Here is a 24,920-nt window from a genome sequence, read left to right on the forward strand (position 1 = left end):
GAGTGCTTACTCCTACAGGCTACACAAGTTTTGAGTAGCTTAGAATTTATGATCTGCTGTTATTCACTGAGAAATTAGATGCAAAAAAAAAACAAAAACCAAAAAACTCACAATCTTCCACGTACCTGCATCGGTGCCCCTCTGTGATGTGGTGACTAGGCCCACCCCGCCACTGGTGTAACCCTCTCACCTCCTCGCAGACATCACACACCCGCTCCTCCCTCTCCTGCGTTCACTTTCCCTTTTCTACTGAGTCAGCATCAACTAACCAGCTCACTATAATTTTATCCCAACTTAAAAAAAAAAAAAATGATGAGCCCTGGTCAGTGTGGCTCAGTTGGTTAGAGCGTGTCGTCTTGTGCACCAAAAAGTTGCCAGTTCCATTCTGATCAGGGCACATACCCAGGCTGTGGGTTCGATCCCCGGTCAGGGTGCGAGGGTGCGTATGGGAAACCAGTTGATATTTCTCATATCAATGTTTCTCTCTCTCTTTCTCTCTCTCTAGCATATCCTCAGGTGAGGATTAAAGAAAATTTAAATTCCCTCTCAACCCCATTTTCCCCTTAGTGCTTGTTCTCCTTTCTTCAGCAAAACTCAGAGTTCCTATTCTTTGTCTCCCTCTTCTATTCTCTCCAACCTACTCCAACCAGGCATTGCCCCCGATCCTCCTCCCCCAGTGCTCTGGTAAGGCCCGATGGCCTCCACATTGCTATAGCAGGGATCAGTTCTCAGGGTCATATGACAATGAAGGCTCACTCCTAAAACAATTCCAGGATAGCACTCCTAGTTCTCCTACCATTCAGGCCATTCCTCTCAGTCTCCGAGGCTGGTTCCCTTCATCTCCCTCACCTCTGTATCTTCCATCCAAACCTTTCCACCTGAACTTCAGACTCTAATACAACAGCGTACTCAACAACTCCACTTGGATGTCTAGACATCTCAAATACAACATGTCTAAAATCAAACTCCTAGCCCTCGCCGGTTTGGCTCAGTGGATAGAGCACCAGCCTGCAGGCTGAAGGGTCCCAGATTTGATTCCGGTCAAGGGCACATGCCCAGGTTGCGGGCTCAATCCCCAGTAGGGGGCATACAGGAAGCAGCCAATCAATGAGTCTCTCTCATCATTGATGTTTCTATCTCTCTCTCCTTCTCCCTTCCTCTCTGAAATCAATAAAAATGTATTTTAAAAAAAATAAAAATAAAATCAAACTCCTGACCTTCCCTCAGTTTCTATGCCTTTTATGGTCTTCCCTAAACCCTTGTCTCACAACCTCACATCCTTCCAGCTACTCAGGTAAAAAACCTGCAGACATTCTTTTCTCTCTCACTTAGTATTGCGTCCACAGGAAATCCTGCTGGCTCTACCTTCAAAAATATGTCCAGAATCCCACCACTTCTCACTATCTTCACTGCTACCATGTTGGTCCAAACCACCATGGCCTCGTATCTATCATTACAGGAGCCTCCTAATTAATATCACTATATCTACCCTTGCCCTCGTACAGTCTATTCTCAACAATGTAGCAGCTAGAAAAATCCATTTAAAATCCAAGTGGAATCATACTCTTCTCAGCATACTCCAATAGCTCCCCATGTCATTCAAGAGTAAAAGCTAGTTTTTCCATCACCATAAGGCTCTACACGATCTGCCTCCAGGAGACCATCGGCCTGCCTCCTTGCTGTTACTGAACAGGCCAGACATGCTTCTGCCTCGGGGCCTTGGCACTTGCTGCTTTCTTTGCCGGGAATGCTCTTCCCTCCAATACTGACATGACTCCCACCTTCACCTCCTCCATGAAGTCTTCCCTGACTGATAGCCAATCACTTCCCACCCCAGTCCCACTCCCTATTCCATTTCTCCGCTTTGTTTTCCTCTGTATCACCTAGTACCACCTAATGTAATGCCCTCCTTATTTGGTCTGTCTCCCTCACAGAACCTAAGCAGGAATTTTATCTATTTTGTTTGCTGCTATAGCTCCAGCACTAGATCAGTGCCTAATACACAGACAATGACAAACAAGTATCTGTTGAACTAACAACTTCTATAGGAAAAACCCAAAAAGCTGGTTATGAGTTCTCTAGCAGGTCCAGTGCACAGGCCCCTCCAAGTTTTTACTTGTTCCTCGTGTTCAAGTAAGGATGAAAAGCCCTATTTCTTTTAGGTTGAAATAGAACATACATGTACACACACACACATACACAGAAATAAGTGCACTTACCAAAGACCAATTTCCTATCCTCTGACAGTGAAAAACCGCAGCTGGCTTCTGGCTGATGCGCTGGTAAGCCGGGGAATGGCTGCCTCCCAGCACTCACCTCCCGGGGTCATCCTGAGTGAGGGCCCAGAAGGCCTCCCCACACTCTCTCGGTTAATCTCTGCAGCAGACTTGGTTGGGCGCTTTCTAAATATAACACAAGGCTTAGAAAGCGCTTTTCTTTCTAACTGGCTGATGGGATATGGTATCTGAAACACTTCTCCAGCCGGCCCCCACGCCCTCCCTTGAGCTTCGGACCCTCTAGTTCCCGAGGCCTCTCCCTCTGTCTTCCCCAGGCCCTCTGTCCTGGAGCCTCTAGCAGGCCCATCAGTGTCCAGATCCACCTCCTTTTGCACTTGTGAATTCATAGGAGACCTTTTTATCACCCAGATCTTAAAGCCAGCTCAATTTTTCCTGTGCACTGTCCTAAGATAGCACATATGCCCAGTCTCGCCAGCAGCCATGAGGCCAACGTGGCCGACGCCATTGTCCCAGAATCATGTTCCTGCACATCCCCCGGGTCACATCAGAGCCTCTTCAAGCTTTTCCTTATTCGAGAACGCCTGGAATTTCTTTAAAGCATGGGTTTATTTGTGTCACAGCAAAGGTTGGATTCCTTAAGCCATAGTCAATACATTCATCCCAGCTCTTTTAAATGTCTTTTTCTATATCGCTCCAACCTCTCCAGAGTCTTCTAGATGTCTAAACACTTCCATTTCACAACTTCAAAACACCTTTTGTTCTCAAAGGACAAAGAGAACGACCCTGCCATTGGAAAGGGCGGGGGGGTTGGGGGGTGCCAGGCCATCACCTGATCCGGGCAGGACTTCTCCCTCTCCTCAGCAAGAAGAGCAAACCTCATACTCACCACCACCACCACCACCACCACCACCACCACCACCACCACCACCCTCGTGCTGCCAAATGGGCCGCCCACGCTAGGGAACGACCGCTCCACACCGCTGGCCGTGACACGCTTTGGTGAGGATCCTCTAGTTAACGTCACGTCACGTCACGGTGCTGTGTGGGGTCCACAGAGACTGCCCACTTGAGCAATGGCCCTCTGTCCTGAAGAGCAGGACTCCGATTCTGCCAGGAGAAAAGGGTCCGCTGGCTCCGAGGGCTTAGGCTTCAGTGACGTCCTCCCCTCTGGGCCCGAAATGTTTATTATCGCTTGTATCACACACACAATTAAAATAACCTCAGTACAAATGAATGTCCTTGGCAAAGTGAAGGAACTGTAGTGACACTGATCCCGCCACCCAGAGCCAAGCACACCCTGGGTAAACAGGCAGGACGACCTGTGCTTCGTTTATTCTTCCTATCACTAACCAACGTGCCCCCTTCAAATGATCCCGACGTTTATTTTCATTTCTACACCCCCAGGCTTAAAAGGCCTATTTCTCTAAAAGGCTTTTCTGATACTCCATCTGAAATGGTGTTCCAAAAAAAGTAATCTTTGGATTGTATGACATGCAAAAGACATCTAGCCAGTTGGCAAATAAACATGCGAGCAGACGTCCATGGCTCCAGGTCACTTGTCTTTACCTCCTACAGTTGCTTCAGTGGCACCTTCCCTGTTCCCCCTAATTCAGAACAGTCTTCTTTACCACGTAATCGGTTTTAGAGACTTAAAAGTGTTCTAAAGTCTTTTTGCCAACTTGGGAATAGATGAAGTGATAGCAGTATCCAACACTGCGATCCAGGATGTGTGTGTGTGTGTGTGTGTGTGTGTGTGTGTGTGTGTGTGTGTGTGAAGTCGCTGCTATAAGGTCTGTGGCCTGTGAAAAGTGTCATTCTGCAAAAATGCTAACCTTGGAATAGCTAAACTGAGTTAGAATTGTCTGGCTTTGTTTATCTAAAGTTTAGATTCTAAACAGAAAAAAACTGAGAGCATCAGATCAGATGACCATCGGGCTAACAGGGAAGAGCCAGGTCCCAGTTCAAGCCTAATTAACGACTAGCCTCTTGCTTTAGTTCCTAGAGATCATGGTTTGCTAGTCTAAGTGCTAGTTTAACAAACCAAAATCAGCTAAAGGTTCAAAATCTGCACACTGCCCAGGCCAGGAAGCATGGACTGATATGAGGATTTACAACCTCTTCACCTCTTACAACCTTGCCTTCCACGTTTATTTAACAAACACAAAGTGCCTCCTCTGGGCCCGGACTAGTCTAAGGTTCAATTATCCTCACTTTATAGCTGAGGAAAGGGAAGCCTAGAGAGGTTAGGTATTGACTTATAAAACTATACAGGTGTTATGATCGACAATAAATATATACTTGGTCTTTATCCCTGTTTCTGTCACAGGGCTCCTAAAATCCTTGGAGTTTCCCAGGAGATCACAGTGACAAAAATTGTCTTTTGTTATGTCAATGAGATGTCTTTAGGAAAGCACCTAAGAATGGGGACTGGTTGCCAGGAGAACCAAACACTTCATTAGAGGGTTGAAACTTTCAGTCCTGACCTCCTGGGAGGGGAGAGGGGCTAGAGATTGAGTTCAAACACCAACAGCCAAAGATTTAATCAATTATAATACCTATACAGAGAAGCCTCCATTAACAATCCAAAAGGATGGCGTTTGGAAAACTTCCAGGTTGTTAAGCACATGGAGATCACCCGAGAGCAGTATGCTCAGAGAGAACCTGGAAGCTCTAGCTCGCTCTCTCTCTCTCTCTCTCTCTCTCTCTCTCTCACACACACACCACGCCCCCCCTTCATACCCTGCCCTATGCATCTCCTCCATCTGGCCATTCATTCCTGAGTTCATATCTTTTAATCTTTTAATACTAAACTGGTAATCTAGTAAGTAAAATGCTTATCTGAGTTCTGTGAGCCACTCTAGCAAATTAATTGAACCCAAGCAGGGGGTCGTGGTAACCTCCAATCTGTAGCTGGTCTAAGCAGACAACCTGGACTTACAATTGGTAGCTGAAGTGGGCGAAAGGCGGTCTTGTAGGACTGAGCCCTTAGCCTGTGGGATCTGATGCTACCTCCAGGTAGACAGTGCCAGAATTGAGTTAACTTGTAGGATACCCAGCTGGTATCTGAGAATTGTTTGGTGGTGTGTGAGGAACCCCCCCCCCCCAGTGGAACTGGGTGCAGAACTGTAGGAATCCTGCACCATGTCACAGCTAGTAAATGCAGAGCAGGCTTTGATCCCAGCTAGCTTTAGACTATAGCTGGGATCTAGGCTCTAGCTCTAGAGTCCACTCTTACCCACTACGTTATGCTGCCTTTTGCACATAAAAAGGAAAGGTCATTTAGCTCAAACCCGGAAAACTTTAAGAACAGATTCTTGGATCACATCTACCGAAACTGACCACATCTAGCGCCACAGAGCTGGGCTGAGCCGAGAATTACATTTTTTGCAAAGAGATTTCCCAAGTTGCCCTGATGAGCAGCCAGTGAGTATGGGAGGCAACAATTGATGTCTCTCTCTCACATCAATATTTCTCTCTGTGTGTGTCTCCCCCTCCCTTCCACTCTCTCTGAAAAAAAAAAAGTCAATGGAAAAAATATCCTCAGATGAGGATTTACAAAAAAAAAAAGACCCCTGCCCTCACCTAACCTATAACCCAGTTGGGAGAGATTGGATCATCCTCTGAAAAGGCAGGTAACAGTTAAACAGAAAACCATCAGAACTGTCAGACACCTGATAGTAAGTGCTGCAGACATTCAAAGGAAGAAGAAATTGCTGGAGTGTAGGTTGGGCGAAAAAGACTTCCAATGAGAAGTTTAAACTGGTTCTTGAGATATGATTCTATTCTTTAAGATGGGCGGACTTGGAACCAATCAGTGTTCCAGGTAAAACTGACCCTGTCATCTACATACAATAGTATTTTCTATTGTGTCTCCATTGTCCCTCTTGCAAGTGCCAAGTAATAGGCTGGCCAACTCTGCCCACTGTAGTCTGATGAGTCAAGGTCCTAAGGGTGCCATATGCCATAATTCCTATTTGGTTACAAAAGCTTAAATTAAATCAATATTATTGTTATGCTAAAGTAAGAGACTTACGCAGCTAAAAACAGAGTAATGGCTTCTTTACAATAGTGGAGAATACTATATGAGCATGTAACCTGACTTTCCCAACAAATTCCTCAGACCAAATGAATTCTCTGGTCCTCATCTCAACCCTGTCATCAGGTGGATACATGTAAACTACTTGGGTAAAAATTAAACTTGTTTATTTCTGCGTTCTTGCAGAGCCCTATGATCTCTAAGTGTCCCTGTCCATGTTGACTCTCAGGATTCAAGGTGACTGAGCACAGTCACGGTGCCTGGATGATGGCCTTGGGCCACATGGCACTCTGAATGAATTCAAGGAAGCAAGGGCTTAGGTACACATCCTGAAGAAACGCTGATCCCTGGCTAGCTAGTCACTACTCACTGGGCTTTTTCAGAAGGAGGGGAGGACAGGCAAAGAAGGAGGCACCCAGAAGCTGATCCAAGGCCAGCTGGAATAAGGGCCAAGAGGAAGCAAGTCCAAGCACAGATATTTAAATAGGCAGCCGTGACCCATGTGGGAAGCAGTTTAATAAATCAACCTAACATCGTGCATTTCCAAAACTCAGATGCTAGCCAATTTATTTCGGTCTGAAGGGCATTTCTGAATTTTCCTTTTAAAGATGGCATTCGCACGAGTCAGAAATATCAGGTTCAAATCCAGATCCTGTTAAGATGCTGCTTATGCAGAATTTGGACATTTTTTTTTAGCTTCCGGCTTCAGTTTCTTCATCTACAAAGAGAGCCAGTCAGACTAGATAATTTCTAGTCCAATAAACACGCTTTTTTAAAGTGGGGGCATCACAACTCAGAAAAATCAAGAACAAGCACCACAGAGTCCAAACAGAGTGACTGGCCTGGTGAGCCTCTGGAAGACTATAGTGGTGATCAGAAAGTTCCCAAAAAGAAAATTGGGGTAAATCCAGATTTATTCCATGGGAATATTTCTTATAGCTCTCCCTCTTCTGGGTTTCTGCCCTACAGTCATACACAGATCTGTATAATCTTCCCAGAAGAGCTAAGAGTGATGATTCATAGGATGGGCATACCCACAGCTATCCTCCCATACTTGCTACCTGGGAGGGTGGGAGATGGGAGTGGTGGTGTGTGACTCAGCCTTAACTACCTAGAGAAATGAAAGATTCCAAGACTTTCAGACCCTGGCCTCAGTAACTCAGCCAACCCTCTAAATATTTTGAAGTCTGAAACTTCTTTAATATACAGCCTAAAAACCTGAGTGGTGTTTTATAGTCTCTCGTTCAGTTTTATAGCGCTGAACGTTTGAGGAATACACAATATGTTTTAAGGCTCTCAGATACAGTATTATTCTATTATAAAATCTTAACTAGGGTTTAAGTTGTTACTCAATAGTCCAACGGCATTGTAGAACATTTAACCCAGAAAAATCTATCGTGGTTTCTAGAGCAGTGCATTCATCTGATATTCCCACCAATCTTTGGTATTTTACTTCTCCTAACTCAAAGTCCCTTGTGCACTAAATTTTCTTTTGTTATAAATCTAATTAAAACCAGATTAAAGTTAAACTGTTTTTGAAAAATGGGTTTCATAAATGTGACTCAGAGTTTAAAACATCAATTACCCAAACTGCAATAACCTTTGGCTTTACTCTTTGGCAGTCTTAGAATCACAGAATGTTTAACCTCTGTATAGTAGCTGGCACATAGTAGGAATTCAATTACTGTTTCTAAGTTTATCACCATTAACAGCGACCATTGAATCAGCAAGTAAACAGGTTATCTCTTAATCCTCACAACAACCCTAATTAAGCAGTAATATCTCCGTTTTTCAGATAAAGAAACTAAGGCTCCAAGTAATACAACAGCTACTCAATGGCTGAGAACGAATTTGAGCTCAGGTCTCTCACCAGAAATACTCCCACTGAGCTTGTCCAGAGAGTGCCAAGTTTAGGAAGCTGGACCGGTGGGGTCTAGACCTCACTGGCTGTTATTTACACCCACATCCTTTTCCTGACAAAGATGACAACCGATGTGGGTATGGCCTGAGTGTGCTGGTTACCCTGCGAGGGCAATGCTACTCCTGGAGCTGAAACACTTGACCAAAAGGGAGTGGCATTTGACATACACCACGGCCCCCTAGACTAGAGTGTGGTCACTGCCATACTCCAGGCTCTAGGGAAACATCCAGTCTCCTTCAAGTACTGGGCCTGTCCCCATCTGAGGGTCTGATCCGTCCCTCCGTTAACCCCTAAGAAGAGCATTTCTAGAAGGCATCACCCCCCATAGGCTTCTTCTTACCCTGGGGAGGACTTGCAGCAGCTCTAACAGCCAGGAACAAGTTGTAGCCAGCATGCTGCTAACCTTGGTGACAACAGACATTCCCGGCTACAATCACATTTTTTGCACATCTCCCATCCCAAGGACATGTTCCTGCCCCAGTACTTCCCCTTCAAAACGTTTGCTTGAACAAGTACTTCAGGGAAGCCACCAGCTCCAGTAGGCATCTGATTGCAGAGAGAAAATGCCAAGGAGAGTGGATTCCCTCTGCTGGCCCAGTCGTTTCTGCACTAACAAGTTCACATTCTCAGTACGGGTAGGTGCACATCTAGGCACTCCTAAGTATTCAGACACACTAACCGTCCTCCATTAACTGACTTAACAGACACCACCTTTCACTTCAGATTTACAGCTTAACAATTCTTTCCAAAGCAGATAGAAGCAGCTGGCCAAGCCGGCAGACACCCAACTAATTCCTTTACTTAACTAGCAGGTGTTAAAAAAAAAAAAATCAAAATTCAGGGGCCCACAATGTTCACCTATTCCCAAGTTCTTAATTGCTGAAATCAACATCTAAAATCCCATTCGCCTCTCATAAACACGAAGTAAGTCCTCCCTTGGCTGGGCTGCACTTTGCTTTCTCCGCTCGGTTGGTCCTGGAAGAACCTCAATTCAACCAAAGGCGCGGGGGGCGGGGGCGCTTTGGTGAGTTTACTTTTCGGTAGCGCAGATCAAGAATGCAGCCCCACTGCGATTAAGTCGACTAAGCTCCCAAACACCCCTCTCTCCAACCTAAACAGTTGGATCATGTGGGAACCAAACACTAAGAAAGAAAGAAAAAAAAAAAGGAGAGGCTGAGAGAGCCGGCCTCCACTTTCTCCTGGGAGGCGCCGGCTGATGCTCTGGTGGAGGGGGCTGTCACTTCCAACCCTGGCTTGCAAAGCGCCAGACCGGATCGGACATGTTTGCTTTCACCCCTCGGCTGGGCCTGCCCAATGCAGGCGCCCAAAGGGTCGCGGGTGCCGCCGGGCGCTTTGGGGCCTGGGCTGGGGGCATGGGTGGGGGGTGGCGAGCACACCATTCGGAGGGGCGTGTTTTCTCTGCAGATGTGGTCCCTCGAGCAGGTGCTGGGTTAGTCCCATCATTTTTTTTTTTTTTTTAGGGAGGGGGGTGTTAAAGTATCCTCGTGCAGGAGCACCCGCCCCGCGGGGAAAGCCACACGGGACACGATGCAAAGTGACTTTCCAACTTCCGCGGGGCTCGCGAGTCTGCAGGGGGCCGGGGTGCTCCGTACGTTTGGAAAAGGCCTGGATCTTCCCGGAGCAACACTCCCAGGAACCCCACTGCAGCAGTACAGCGAGCCTACAGCCCGTCACCCCCGCCCCGACGCACACGTGAAGCTCAGCGAAGCGTGCCACCTGCCGGGTTCCCAGCAAACATGCCCGGAGGGAAGGACCACCGGAAAGTACGCGTTTAAGCGGGGGTGGGGGGGGGTGGGGAGGAAAACTCTCGGGGCAGAGAGCAGACCCTCCCGGCTCCGGGCCGCAGTCCGCAGGGGTCGGCCCTCGGTCCTCCTCCTGCCCGGGCTGCATGTGGGGAGGCTCCGCTCCAGGCGGAGCCGGGGCCGAGCGCGCGGGCCGGCGGAGTCCCGGGCGGGGCAGCCGAGGGGTAGGGCGGCCGGCGGGACCGGGGGGCCGGCGCCCGGGTGGGGGCGGGAAGATCAGTGAACTCACAGCCGCTTGTCCTCGGGCTGCAGCTGCCAGTGCATGGCCAGCGAGAAGCCGAAGAGGCTCCCGGGGTCCCCCGTTTTCCGGATCACATTGTCCTCGCGGGTGTCCAAGTTGAAGGCGGCGCCGAGCCGGGGCAGCAGCCCCGCCGACAGGTAGAGCAGCCACAGCCGCCCCACGGCCGCCATGGGAAGGCCGGCGCCCCGGGAAGGGAGCGGGAGCTGCGAGGTGCGCGGGCGCCCGGCGCTCGGGTCCGGGTTCGAGGCTGCGGCGCTGCAGCTACCGGCGGCGACCTCCGCCCGCTCTCGCCTCCCGTCCGGCCCCACCCCCGGGACGAGTCGCGCTCTCGGCCTGGCCGCTCCCCCTCGCGGGCAGCTCCCACCGCTGAATGAGCCCGTTGTTCTCTGGAGACTCGCGGGCGTTTTATCAAGTGACGAGGACGCCGGCCCCGCCCCTCCCCACCCCTCTGGCCCCTCCTCGCGCGCCGGCCTCGGCTCGCCGCCCGCACCTTCCCCGCGGGCCCGGCCGCGGTCCCCTCCCCGGCCCACCCCTCGCCGCTCGGCCGCCCCGGACCTGGCCCGGAAGCAGCGGCGCGAGAGGCGAGCGGACGAGCGCTGGGCCGAGCAGCCCCATCCGGGGGGTCCTCCTGGAAATAAGCACGTGAATCGTGGTTGCCCTTCGGGCGCAGAGCCAGAAAGGCGTTTACTACCTGTTAGGAAAGGAAAGTGTGGGTGAGGCGCCCGCCCGAGGCGCCCGAAGCAGCGTGTGTTTGCAGACCGAGGCCCACGTGCAAACGCAGACTTCATTCATTCATTCATTCATTCATTCATTCCACAAGTGTTTGCTTCTGCACAAGTGTTTATGGAGCGCATAACGCCCGCCGCCAGATCCTTGGGGGACAGAGCTGCGTAGATTGTTCTCGGCTCTCAAAAATGGTAATGGCACAACCTTTGATAATGCCGTACAACTTACAGCTCGCAGCTATCACCGCATGTACTCCTCCTCACACTCCTGTGAGACGGGTGTTTTCTTTTTTTGCAGACGAGAAAACTGAAGCTCAGCCCTGGCCAGAGCTTGTGGGAGAAGCCACACTGGTGTCAGCAACTTGAAACTTGGTCTCCAGGTGTGCTGAGGCTGAGAAGGCCCTGCACAGTAAAGGATGGTTTGTTTCAAGTGTACCCAGGAAGCTCAGGAACGCTTCCTCCCTGCCCCCCAATTCCCAGGACTAGTTGTAAGAACGTCCCTCCAAGAGGCAGTTCTGAGCTCAGTGTGGGTGGCCTAAAGGTTCCTGCCTCCATTGAGATGTTGACCCCGGGCGTGACTTTATCCTGTAGTGGTTCTTAACCTGGGGAGAGAAAATTCAAGTGAATTTGGGTAACAAAAAAAAATTTACATTTTTTTTAACCTCTGACATTGAGCATTTCCTTTCATTATGAATGAAGGATATCCCACAGTGACAGTAGGATAAGTATCTATGACTCCAGTAGTCTCCAGTGGAACCCACAGGTTCTTTACATCACATCACATCACAGTTGTTGCAAATAGCTTAAATTACAGTAGTTAGACCCTCAGCTAGATCCGTGGTCGGCAAACTGCGGCTCGCGAGCCACATGCGGCTCTTTGGCCCCTGGAGTGTGGCTCTTCCACAAAATACCACAGCCTGGGGGAGTCTATTTGAAGAAGTGGCGTCAGAAGAAGTTTAAGTTTAAAAAATTTGGCTCTCAAAAGAAATTGCAATCGTTGTACTGTTGATATTTGGCTCTGTTGACTAATGAGTTCGCCGACCACTGTGCTAGATCTTACATCAGATGTCAATTAAAAAGTATGTGTACTGCCGGGCTGGCAAGGCTGAGTGTGATCTATGAACCAGGAGGTCATGGTTCAATTCCCAGTCAGGGCACATGCCCAGGTTTCGGGCTCAATCCCCAGTGTGGGGCCTGCAGGAAGCAGCCGATCAATGATTCTCTCTCATCATTGATGTTTCTATCTCTCTTCCCCTCTCCTTTCCTCTCTGAAATAAATAAATAAATAAATAAATAAATAAATAAATAAATAAATAAATAAATAAATAAATAAAATATATGTGTGTATATATATTAAAGTATGTGTTTTGCTATAGTACAAATTTTTAAACATGGTGTTAAAATGTATTTCAATATAATTGGTTTTCATGTCTTTTATGCATTTAAAAGCCTTGTTCTGGAAAGGAGTCCATGGTCTTCAGCAGCCTGTCGAAGGAGTCCCCTGGGATAATAATGGTTAAGACTTAGTGCTAGGCCGGAGGCTCCTGGGGTTCCTGCATTGGAAACAGGAGCAGAGAGCAGTCCCAGGGAAGAGCGGGAGCTGTGTGTGTGCACGTGGGGGTGGGGGTGAGAGGCCTCACTGGTATTTGTACCAAGGGAGCAGCCGGTGCTACAGAGAAAAGCCACCTGAACATCATCAATGGTTCACAGGTGGTGACAGCAGCCAAAGTGAGTCCCTCAGCATAGTTGGGGATCTGCCAATCAATAACTCTAGTCATATATGCAACCAAAAGTGGGATGCAGTGGGTTCGAGTTTAATAGACAGTCTTGGAGGTCACACTGTTTTAACAAATGTGTGATAACCTTGATAAGGCTGAGAAACTGTTGAAGACTATAAACCAGTAAACCAGGAAATACCTGCAATATGGTTTTTCATGCAAGTTGGTTGCAAGTTCGCCTTTCCTCTTCATGTTAAACACATACTATTCCAGAGAGACGGGTCCAAGCTATTAGAACACAATGAACCTCACTGCAGGATGGTACTCAGCGGGGCCACTGATAGAACTGTCAGAGCTGAAGTACTTCTGAGCTGGTTAAAAAAGCCTTGCCCTGAGCTCCCTAAGTTCAACTACATCCTACCCCTCTGGCCACTTCCCTAGGACACACCAGCTTCCCCACAATGCAGCGACTAAGGTGCTAAGGCCTTAAGCCCTGGCACTGCGAAGGCTCCTTCTGATTGGGTGTCCTTGTGTCGCACCAGCTGTAAACTATACTGAATATCACCCCTTGCTTCCAAAAGTCACTTTCTTCCCAGGATATTTCGTAGATGATGTTTGAATAGCCCAGGGTTAGCTACTTGATCCCAAATACTGATTGTGCTCAAGTTGAAATCTTAAACAATGTTAAATTTAAATAGAGCAATAAAATGTGGAGTGCTCCTGAATTGAATGATGCTGTGTAGGAGAAGGAAGGAATAAAGAAAAGCAAGGGTGAGAGATTTGTTCTGGAGTGAGCCGAGGGCCCATCACAGATAAAAAACAACCACACGGCCACCTTCTAGCCAGCTCCTGCCTAGGGAGCCGAACATACTTGAAGTTGAGTGTAACTCAAGGACTCAACAATAATCTCATTGACGATGGTCAGCTCTTCCTGACTGATTAACTGCAACAATAAAGTTTTTGTGAATCAGTTGTCACTTCCGTGGCACACACATAAGTGAGAAGTCTGGCTAAAGGGAAACGCTTCAGGATCTGCTAGGAAATGTCAGTCTCTGGGGCCAAAGGAACGAAAGAATCAAGAAACCTAAAAAGTATGAATTAAAGGCCCGGGGAGGGAGGTACATAGTTTAAATGAGAGAAAAAAAAAATCTGAGACAAGAAGACACTTGCCTGGAACCAAAGGAAGAGAGAGAGCTTGATAATAAAGGCGTGCTGACTATGTAGGGCATGGTGTGTGTGTGTGTGTGTGTGTGTGTGTGTGTGTGGTGCATGCACATACGCGCGCACGGGCACATGCACACATATGTATAAAAAAACAACCACGGCATGTTCCCAAGAAGGCGGAGGATTAGAAAACAAACAAAAAGGGGTACTTACAAACACGATGATCACGTCAAAGACCTACAAACTGGAAATTTTAAATAAAAAGGCAGTGAAAGCTATGAATAGATTTATTTGCTCAGATGAGAGCTTTTGAATTTTTATATTTTACCAATGCACTTTTCAAAAGAAAAATATTTCTATATCTCACCTTTGGTAGGGGAGCTTTCAAGTAATTTTAAACTAATGGTCACCTGTGGAGAAGTCTGCGGAACTCCTGTCATGCCTGATATAATTTCCCTTTCCTTGGACCTCCTTTAATCATTTCGCCATCAGTTTCACTGTTATGTTGACTTCATCATCACCAACAGCAGAGAATATCATATTTGCTGCTTTTTGTCAACACAGAAGCTATCTATTGGAATATCTCCATTCTCCTGCGGTTGTGCTTACCAATCATTTTCAATGTTCCCTGGAGCCCATCAAAGAAAGGTCACGTATCAGAATGGTCAGCACGAGGTCATAAACTTAATGTGATCTGAAGCACTTTGGATGTTGTGTTAAAACCAGAACTTCCACCTATCTGGAGGCTTTCAAAATTTGGCTTTTACATGTGATGCATTGACCCTGATATATACCTATACATATATCCTGTGAACTGGATATATAAACTTTTTCAAATAGGGGTTCTACTATTCAATGGCAGATTTTTATTTTTATTTATTTTTTTGGTCTCTTTAAGTATTCAGGGGTTTTCCTTTCACATTGAACCTTAATGCCTTTGTTTTGACATTTTGTTTGTTCTAAGTCACAGCACATCTTTTGGGGCAAATCTGCCTTTGGTTGGGATCAGGAGAACCCAAATTGCCAGCTATACCTTATTCTCACACCCAGAACTATCTTATTTATTTAATTTCCAGTTTTATTGAAATGTAATTGATACATAGCATTGAGGAAGTGTAAGGTATACAATATAACAATTTGATACTTGTGTATATAGCAAAATAATCGCCATAGTAAGTTTAATTAGCATCCATCACCTCAAATAGTGTAATTTTTTTTCTTGTGATGAGAATTTTTAAGATTTACTCTCCTGGAAATTTTCAAATATACAATATAGTATTGTTAACTACAGTCCCAGGTTGTGCATTACCTCTCCAGGACTAATTTATCTTATTAATTGGACGTTTGAACCTTTTTAAAGGTTCCCACCTTTTCCCACCCTCACCCCCTGCCTCAGGTAACCACTAATGTGTTTTCTGTTCCTATTAGCAATTTTTTCTAGATTTCACATATAAGTGAGATCATATAGTATTTGTCTTTCTCTGTGTGGCTTATTTCACTTAGCTTAATACCCTCAAGGTTTATCCATGGTGTCACAAATGACAGGATTTCCTTCTTTTTCATGACTGATAATTTTCCATTGTATGTACACCACATTATCTTTTTTTTTTTTTTTTTAAGGGAGGGATGAGGGAGGCAAGAGGGAGAGAGAAACATCGATGTAAGAGAGACAGATCAATTGGTTGCCTCCCGCACTCGCCCTGACCCAGGCTGAGGATCAAACTTGCATACCTACATGTCCTTAACTGGTACTTGAACCTTCGATTCTTTGGTCCATGGGCTGCCACTCTAACCACTGAGCAAAACCAGCCAGGTCTATGCTACATTATCTTTATCCATTCATCCACCAAGACTTTTAGGTGGTTCACCCATATATATTTTAAAGTAAATTCACTTGAATGTTTCTAATTCACTTACAGTGAGCTCATTAAAATGTAGAGTATTTCACATTGTCATCTTAGGTGGGATTCTTTTTTTCAAGTTTGTTTTGAGGGAATTTTTCTATGCCAGGAAGTTGCATTTTGCCAGCAAGCCAGAAATAAACTCAAACTGTAAGTGAATCGAGTTAAATTTAAAATTGAGCTCCCAAGGTTGAGGTGGAACCCTCACTTGGGAAATTTGGCTTTCCGTCCCCAACATCATCAGAAACAAACATGAAGCTATGTATATCTCATGCCACACACCATCCAGTCTCGGAAGGCCAAACTTAGAGATGTTTTAAAAATTAATTTTATTAATTTAAAGGAAATTTTTATTTGCTTTCTATAAAAATGTCTTCCGTAGGAAAAAATGCAAGCTGATTCTGAGTTAGAAGTTAAAGTCGTGATCTCTGGAGTCTCTCAATTCAAGGCAAACACTCGAGGAAGACAGCTTGGCCTCACCCACTTCCCATCTGAGTGACTGGAGCAAGTTCCTCTACTTCTCTAGGACTCAATTTTCTCATCTGTAAAATGGCCAGAATTCTTAACTCACATGATTGTTATAAGGATTAAATGAGATTATATATTAAATGTGATATATGTGGCACAAGGTCTACTATTAAATATGTGCTGAATACAATGATAGCTGAGAAAACGAAGTAGAAGAAAATATACTAGAAAATGAAATAAGACAGGACTTTCAATAACAGGCATTAAACACAGGGAGACAGAATATGCAGATGAAGTCATTTGCACTCCACATTCGATTCATGTAAATAGTCAGGGTAAACCATTCCTTCCCATTATAGCTTGGCAGAAAGTCCCTGTTATATTGTGATTTCTCAGTGCCTGAGGTTTGGGTGGAAGCAAGTTTATGCTTCACACTGGCTCTGGACCACTTCCATCTCTTACCAGTGTTCAGAGAAGCAACAATGGGTCCCAAACTCGGCATCACAAGTTCAGAAGGGAGAACCAGTTCAGAGGACTAGGCGGCTAGGAGGCCTGGTGGAAGAAAGAGATGAAAGGTGAAAGACATTCCCAAACACATCCTTTTCTCCCTCATTTCACAATCTGTTCAGCCACCGGGGGAGTTAGTGCTAAGGATTATCCAAAATCACAGCCAACTTAAACATCATTGTTACTTTGTTGGAAGCTTTCTTATTGAATAGATCTTACAGCGAATTTTTTTTATTTTTTTAAATATATTTTTATTAATTTCAGAGAGGAAGGAAGAGGGAGAGAGAGAAACATCAATGATGAGAGAGAATCATTGATTGGCTGCCTCCTGCACACCCCACACTGGGGATCGAGCCCACAATGCAGGCATGTGCCCCTAACTGGAATTGAACCTGGGACCCTTTATTCCACAGGTCAACGCTCTATCCACTGAGCCAAATGGGGTAGGGCATTTTACAGCTAATTCTGAATAGCTTATACTACTTTAAATAAGTTAGCATAGTAGTTAGGAGGACATAGGGTAATCAGATCTTCAACTTCAAAATCTCTTCAAAGTTTTTGAATCTGGAAAGCAAAGCATTGGCACATGAATAAATACTGTATTTAACGAGTCGCTTCTATTGGCACATTAACAAGACATTTGAAGGCAATGTAATAAATTTTGCCCTGTGCAGATACCACTATATAGAACAAACAACAAAGAAAGGGGAACAAGAATGCAGAAATCTGGACCACCTAAGAGCTGAGAACGTTCTCGTAACCGTGGCTTTGTGGTCCCAGATCACATGATCAAAAAAGTGAGGGGTCAAATGGCTCTGCATTGTGTAAGGTATTTCAGAACATTCCCTGGTGGAAAAGGAGAAAAATGGGCTCACTGATACTTAGACGACATTTCCTTTCCAAAAACCTGTAGAAAGTCAGTGCAACTCCACAAGACAAAAGCCATTGTCCTAATTTTATATCTGGACACATCGAAGCAGGAACTCTTCGTAAGAGAGGATGTCAGTGTATCGGTGACCAAATTAAGACTCGGGATTTCCCCGCTTCTGATTTCATCCACGAGGCCACACCTTCATACCTTACTTCAGCCTTGGCCGACAGAGTCCACTGAGACCAAATTTCCTGCCTCCCAAACAAGGAAATGTAGCAAGCAGTTCACAAAGTGTGATCCTGATGGACAAGTGTTCTCGGGCAGGAAAGAACACAGTCACGTTCTATCGCTTAGGATGAGCTGTTCATATATCAGCACAGGCTGCTGGGCCCTCCACTGATGGAGGGTGGAAAGCACAGAAGGCCACCCAGGGGATCCACGCCCTACCTAGCCCATCAAGCCAGGATGAATTTTTCAGCCTTGGCCCCCCCCTGGGAAAGCGTCTCCACCCCACTGCTCCAGAAGAAGTTTACTTTCCCCAAACAGCCAACCCGCCCCGGGTTGCTGTTGGTTACAAGAAACCGTTGGGTAAACGCCACATTGGTTGAAAAGGAGGTAAGAGAGTAGGAGAGACAGTCAGCTCTTTGATTTTGAAGGGCTATTAGAATTTCCTCATTTACACTCTGCAAATAACCAAAATACATCTATTTCTCAGAGACGTTCTTTATGTGCTGACTACTCAGCAGGCGATGTCTTTAGTGGTTATACACAGTTTCAATTTGTATTTTTAAAAATAATTCAAATTCAGGAAAAATAACTGTGTATTTTTAAACTATATTCCGAAGTTTAAATATTTTCAAATGTTACTTAAAAGGATGTGTGCATGTGTGTGTGTAGTGTATATATATAACATACATATCATAGCCATCAGCCACTTAGGATAAGTATCCAGAGGAGAGGAGCATTAAGTAGACATTCTATCCTCTGCCCAGCACTCCCCTCCCAGACTCTAACACTCTGCATACACCTCCCTCCATTTCCTATTGAGCGGTACTGTGATTTGTCTGCTTACATGACTGTCTGCTACTACACTGTTAGTTCCTTCAAAGTAGGGACCATGCTTAATTCATCTCTGTATCCCTCATACTGATAACTAGACCGGGAACATGGAAGCTACTAAAACTTGACTGACTACGGTACCTAACGGTTTTCACTAATCATCACTTTTAAGCCAGTAGACTTCTTTGAAGTTGGGGTTTTTTTAAAGAAAATGCGTCACCCTTGTATTACATGCTTAAAATGGAGCGTACCCAAACCCCCTGCATCAAGTCAGCCAATTAAAAGGAACCATTTTGAACTCAAGGTCTTTGATGCTATAATCCTGCCAGCAATTCAAAGACAGCTAGGAAAAAGTGAAAGTAAACTGTATAATCCGGAGCAGAAATTCTTAGCACAGGTTTTGGGGAAGCTGGATGGAGAGTGGAGAGGAGGAGGATGGGTTGGAGAGGGGGGCCATGATGGCTGCAAACCCAGAAGTCCTTCGAGCAAAGAAAGCAGCGGCCTCCTAGGAGGGCTAAGTTCCCTATATTGGAAAATATATTTGTTTCGCTCTGGTCTAATGTCCCAACATGCTCACAATGCGACCACCTTCAGGGTGTCTCACCCTTTAGTCACCAAACAAAGAGAAGACACGGCGAAGTGGAGTAGGAAGATTCCGGTGATAGATTTCCCTTGTATTCCACCCCCTCCTCTAACCAATCCTCCCAACAGCATATCACTGAGTCAGTCTGCCCTCTCCCCATTTCAACTGCACATGCTTACATGGGAGGGAGCTCAATGCCAGCTAGGGCTTCTTGGGAAAAGATTGCTGGGAGGAAGTATGCATTGAGTACCACCCAAGACATGGCTGAGGCTTCTGAGCTTAAAGCTATACTACAGATATGACTTTTTATTGCAATAAAAATTAAAAGACTGAGGAAATAGGTTTCTGTTTGCATTTGCAGGTGGTTCAAAGCCACAACTTTAGTTTACAGAAAATTCTGGAGACATAGGTAATATGTGAAGGACTATGGTTCTAGCAATGAGATGATAGACCATGAGGTAAATGAGGGGAAAAGGCATCCAATATGTGAGTCTCGGACTTTAATGCTTATAGACAATATTGTTTTATATACACATCAATTTCCTCTGTGATTTATTCAAGGTTAATAGTAAAATTGTCATCTAAGAGTTACACATTTGAAACCTGTGCAATTACTCTCAATCACGTATCCCATTTAATGGATCTCCCAATTGTTACTATTATTAAGCACTCAGTGCCCACATAAAGGTTTCTCGGGAGTTTTCTTCTCCCCTTTTTCCCCATTATTGGGTAAGGGGTTTGAGAAATATCTTGACATAATACTGATCTTTCTCCAAGGTCATAAGAAAGGGTCTGCGGTGAACTCAAGATGGCCCCAGATTATTTTGACATTCCACTCACTGAAAGGTGGGGTCTTTCCCTTCCCCTTGAATCTCAACTGGACTCAGTCGCTTTTTGGTCAATAAAAATGAGCAGATGTGACATTCGGGGCTCTCCCGGCTAAAGCATAAGGAGCCTTACAGCTTGTTCCTGGGCCTCTCAGAACACTCATTCCTGGACCCTGTGCCTCCAGGTAAGAAGTCCACCTCCCATGGAGGAGCAGCCATGAGACCCCCTGGAGAGGGAGAGGTCTGCTGACCCCAGCCTTCCAGCCATCCACACCAAAGTGTCAGGGATGGGACTGAAGCCACCTCGGACCCGACAAACCTACCCAGCCACCAGCTGGATGCCACCAAGCAATCCCTGCGGACACTATGAGGAGCAAAAGAATCAGCCAGCCAAGCCCTGCCTCAAGTTCAGACCCACGGAATTGTGGGATATTAATAGAGTGGTTGCTATTTCAGCTACTAAGGGGTAGTGATGAAGTAACAGGTAACCAAAGCAGTTGTAATACCAAGTTCCCACGTGGGACAACTCTGATGGTGGCATCAGCTTCTACTCAGCTGGCCCGCCCTCTGCATCTTTCCCAGTGGGAGCAAGTCCTTAGTGCCAGGCCGCGGTTGGCAAAGCTACTGAGTCATGCTCTTGCAGAAGTGCCACCCGTTACAGTTGCTTAACGGTGACTGGAAAGAGTTTGGTGGATGATGATTTCGTGGCTCCGTGACGAATCACCAATCACTCAATAACAGGTCTAAAATACGTGCGAATAGGGTGGGTTTTATACACTTTTTCCCAGCATCTAGCATGGCGGGAAGGGGAAAAGCAAAAAGCAGCCTGCCTGGCATTATGTGGTTGGTGATAGTGTCCACTGATCCACAGGGCGCTGGCCCCCTGACCCGCTTCGTCTTGAGTCTTTTCTGGTCCCTAGTTACCATCAGTGTCACACATCCCCAACATCACAACAAAGTTTTTAAATGGCACCGCAGAGTGTCTGGTAAGCAGGAGGGCAAGTCGCAGAGTGTCACCCCAACACCGAGCATCAGAATCCCAGCCCGAGGGAGGCTTTCTAAACACTTAACGACTCCCCCTCCCAAGTCTCTCAGCCGCCCTCTTCATTAAAGGCTTCGGCTCCCCCCCGCCCCCCCCCCCGCCCCTCTCCGGCTCTAGTTTCATTCTGTGAAAAGGTTCACTGCCTTGTGCGCCATGAGCAGACAAGCTTATCGAATGAACTGTAAATCTCATCAGTTTGGCACAGGGGTTTCATGGGAGCCACGGAAACAATAGCTGGAGTTGTGTTCAGCTTCAGCGACTCCAACTGATTCTCAGTTTGGCTCATTTGTGCAGAACAGTTGGAGGTACAAAGCCAAGCCCACTAGTTGCCAGAGAGCGGTTCTAAGGGAGGACCGAGCCGTGGATCCCCAGGAGGTTTTCCATCCAAGCTCTCATGACAGAATGTTATTTATGACATAAGGTGTGTTATGTAACTCGCAAAGGCGTTACTCCATCTCCTTCCATTTCCTCAATATTCTGGATTTCTAAGGAGATCCTGGCAGTGCTTGCTGACATTGGAATCCACTGGGGAAATGAGCAGAGAGCGTCTCCAAGTTCCTCTGGCCCCTAATAGTGATCAAAGTGTGGTGCTGAACCCCACCAGCGAGGTGTTAGGGTTTTTTGTTGTTGTTGTTGTTGTTGTTTAATGTAGCTGTGCCCCAGATTACCTCTGGAAAAAAAATGGACTTAATTAGTTTCAGCAACTAATTCAGTTCTATTTCTCATTTATACACTTTCACAGCAGCACATCCATTTTCAATGTGAATTACACTTGAAAGATTATGAAGTTCATGCATTGACAGCGCTGAAGTCACACCAGTGTTCAGTCTCCTAAGCTGCACACGCCTAGTTTCCAGATGGAAAAATGAATATTCACCACAGCTCCACCAGGAATGCCAGTTTCCCCTCACTCCCTAGCATTGGCCGGTGCAGTTAGAATACTGTGTTCATTTAAGGCATTTTCTGGGCCTCCCAGTCTTGTATTTACATACCAGCTGAAACTGCCAGTGGAAATGAACGGGGATGATGATATTTGCCTTATTTCAATTTTTTTTTCTGTAAGAAGGAGAAAGGCTGGAAATAAGCAGATGCGAAAACACTTGTCACGAATCAAAATGTTTACCGCTAGGTGCGGAGAGGCTGCGGGTGTAGAGGCAGTGAATCTGATATGTGTACTTAGCAAGATAAGTGTGTTTAGTGTGACAGAACCTTGGACAGAACTTTTGCAGATAACCACTAGCAACTCCATATATCTTTGTCTATTAGGCTTTTCGCAGTTCATAAACTTGGCTTCCAGAGCGCCTCTTGTGTCTACTTTAGCATAGACTCTCACACTAATACACTCCCAGCTTCAAGTCATTACACCCACAGGTAATACAGGGCGAAAGGCCAAGAACAATGTCACTGTAGGATTGAAAGATTTAGCTTTGTCAAATAGTTCATGTTAAATTAAGGAAGCTTTGATTGGAATAAATTAAATATCTAATGTTCTGGAAGACAAAAGAAATCATGCAATTGCACTCATTTTGATCCCAGGCATTTATAAATATTTATAATAGGAAATTCATGAAATAATAATATACACGAAGATGACAGAAAATTACCGATGTGATTTTGTAAATGGAATGCCCATCCGTGAGTGCCATGAAAGCCATGAGTCAGATGAGAAGGAAGAAATAGAAAGAGTACAGATGAAAACGAGAAGAAACAAGAAAATATGGAAGTATGTTAGAGGAAGTGGTCAAGTTAGCATTCAACTTTCAGATGATATCCAAAAGTTGCTCTCTCTGAGCTCTCTTATTCTGTACTATATCATATAGCATGTAACAGGATGGTCAACATCCAATCACGTCCAGGTTTAGAAGAGATCCAAATTGAGCATGACAAATAGCGGCCAGGAGTTTAGGCACTTCATGCAGTCTCCCTTCGCCACTCTCCACAAAGCCTCATTGGGGACAGCTCAAACACTCGATGAGGTCAGGCCATCTTCTTTTCAGGAACTCACCCAGAAGTGGCCCCCACCGGAGTGGGAATACCTCGGCCAGAAGAATACCAGTTACAGTGCCACTGTGCACTGCCCGTGCTATGCACAGCTCTCCCCTGGGCTAATGTATAATTGAAGGAAAATGGGTGAAACGGTCCTTATTTCTAAGGTATTGTGCTGAAGAAGAGAGACTTGTCTCCATGTTTTGAACATGGAGGGCTAAATCCTAATCCCAAGTCCAAACTTATTTTCATGAGAAACCTTGAGCATACCACTTTCTCAGTTCTCCTACTTCAATCCCTATAAAGCAGGTTAGGCTGACTTTGCTCTGACTGATATATCCGATTACATATGACATACAACAGACATATCTGACCGAGTTGCTGTGTTTAATTAAAGTTGGGCTTTTAAAAAAGGAATGAGAGAGGAACTGTATGGTACTCACTATGCAGAATTCTTAGTTTATTGACCACTTTACAGGTCATAAAGTTTTTGTCCTAAAAGAGACCTTAGAGAGCACACAGAACTCAATCTTTTCATGTGTGTAGAGGTGAGGAAACAGAGGCCCATAAAGGAATAGGCGCAGAATCAGGATCAGATCTTGAGTCTCCTTAATCTCACCAAGTATTTCCCCAGCAGACCAGGTCAGCACAGAAGTAGCATCTTCTTTTCTCAACCACCAACACACTAGGATTCTCAGGGTTCTGTAATAGAATGCAACCATGGAAGTTATATTGGCCCTAAAGTTCTAAGATTGTAGAGCAAACACTGGAACATAGGCTGAGAACATGACTGTGTCCTGGCATCACACTCCACCGAGGCTAGATCCCGTCTGCTTTAACAGGGCACGATGCTCACCAGTCACTGCCACCCAGGCTCTACCCGAGGGCTCAAAACCTTCCTGGTTTCATGCTGCTTCTAATCTGAGGGTTTGGATGAGAAGAAACTGAGAGAAAGTAGACCTCCTGCTTGTAGGAAGAAGCTCTACCCTAGATTTTGTCTGACATCTCCATGAGCTCCCTGCTCAGTCAATCAATTCAAATCAACTTATTCTAATGACTTGCATCACACCTGCTCCTGGCATGAGTGTGAATCCAGTTTCGTTTTTCATAAGTAAAGTAAATGATTCTAAATAAAAACAATGTTTTTAAATAGTTAAAATATGAGTCACATGATCATGATTGAACAAAGAAACTTAGACAATAGAAGTCTACAAAACAGAAAGTGACATTTTCCACCCGTCCAATACCACTCCCCTGAGATAATCATTGTTAACAGTTTGGTTTACATCCTCCCTTTTACGCATGTAGGAACATGTTTATAAATATTTAGCTTTTGAACCTTGGCTAATATTAAGAAGCTCCCCATTGAAGATCATAGTTCAAAATCCCCCTGAATAATCTACTTAGCGCTACTTTGGGGATCCTAAAACCAACCGAACAAAATAATGTAAGTATGGAAGAGGCCAACCTGGCTTTCTGTGACTAGTTTTGGCAGGGGGCCCACATAGGCAAATAAGTCATGTCTGGTCACTTTAAAACAGGACTCCAGCTCTTACTAGAGTTAATACTAAGAACTATGGAACTGAAATCATTTTCCAATGCTATTCTGCTGGGTTGCAGGAAGGGTTCAAGCATAGAAAAGCTCTATTTAACACTAAATGGCATCTAATTAGGAATCTGCTGGCACAATCTCTTTGGTGGTCTGCATTCTCTGGTGATTTTTTTTTTTTTTCAGTTACAAGAGTAACTATGGCTAGGGTGATGTTCCCCTGATATTCGGGGAAGTGGTTAAAACTTGGTCTGATTTGAAG

The 24,920-nt window shown here is 45.5% G+C and overlaps 1 protein-coding gene across 2 annotated transcripts in view; it reads right to left on the reverse strand.

The window, feature by feature from the left end:
- ITGA6 (integrin subunit alpha 6) overlaps positions 1-10,649 on the reverse strand; it is a 68,049-nt gene extending 57,400 nt beyond the window's left edge. Inside the window, exon 1 of one of the 2 annotated variants that reach the window (XM_079782130.1) lies at positions 10,247-10,649. In XM_079782130.1, coding sequence (XP_079638256.1) covers positions 10,247-10,428 — 182 coding nt within the window. In that variant the 5' untranslated portion in view covers positions 10,429-10,649. The remainder of the gene's footprint in view (positions 1-10,246) is intronic. The other variant, XM_079782131.1, reaches the window with a different exon arrangement.
- Between the last annotated feature and the right edge of the window lie 14,271 nt (positions 10,650-24,920).

Source organism: Cnephaeus nilssonii (assembly GCF_951640355.1).
Source record: "Cnephaeus nilssonii genome assembly, chromosome: 10".
In the NCBI taxonomy this organism is placed as follows: domain Eukaryota; kingdom Metazoa; phylum Chordata; class Mammalia; order Chiroptera; family Vespertilionidae; genus Cnephaeus; species Cnephaeus nilssonii.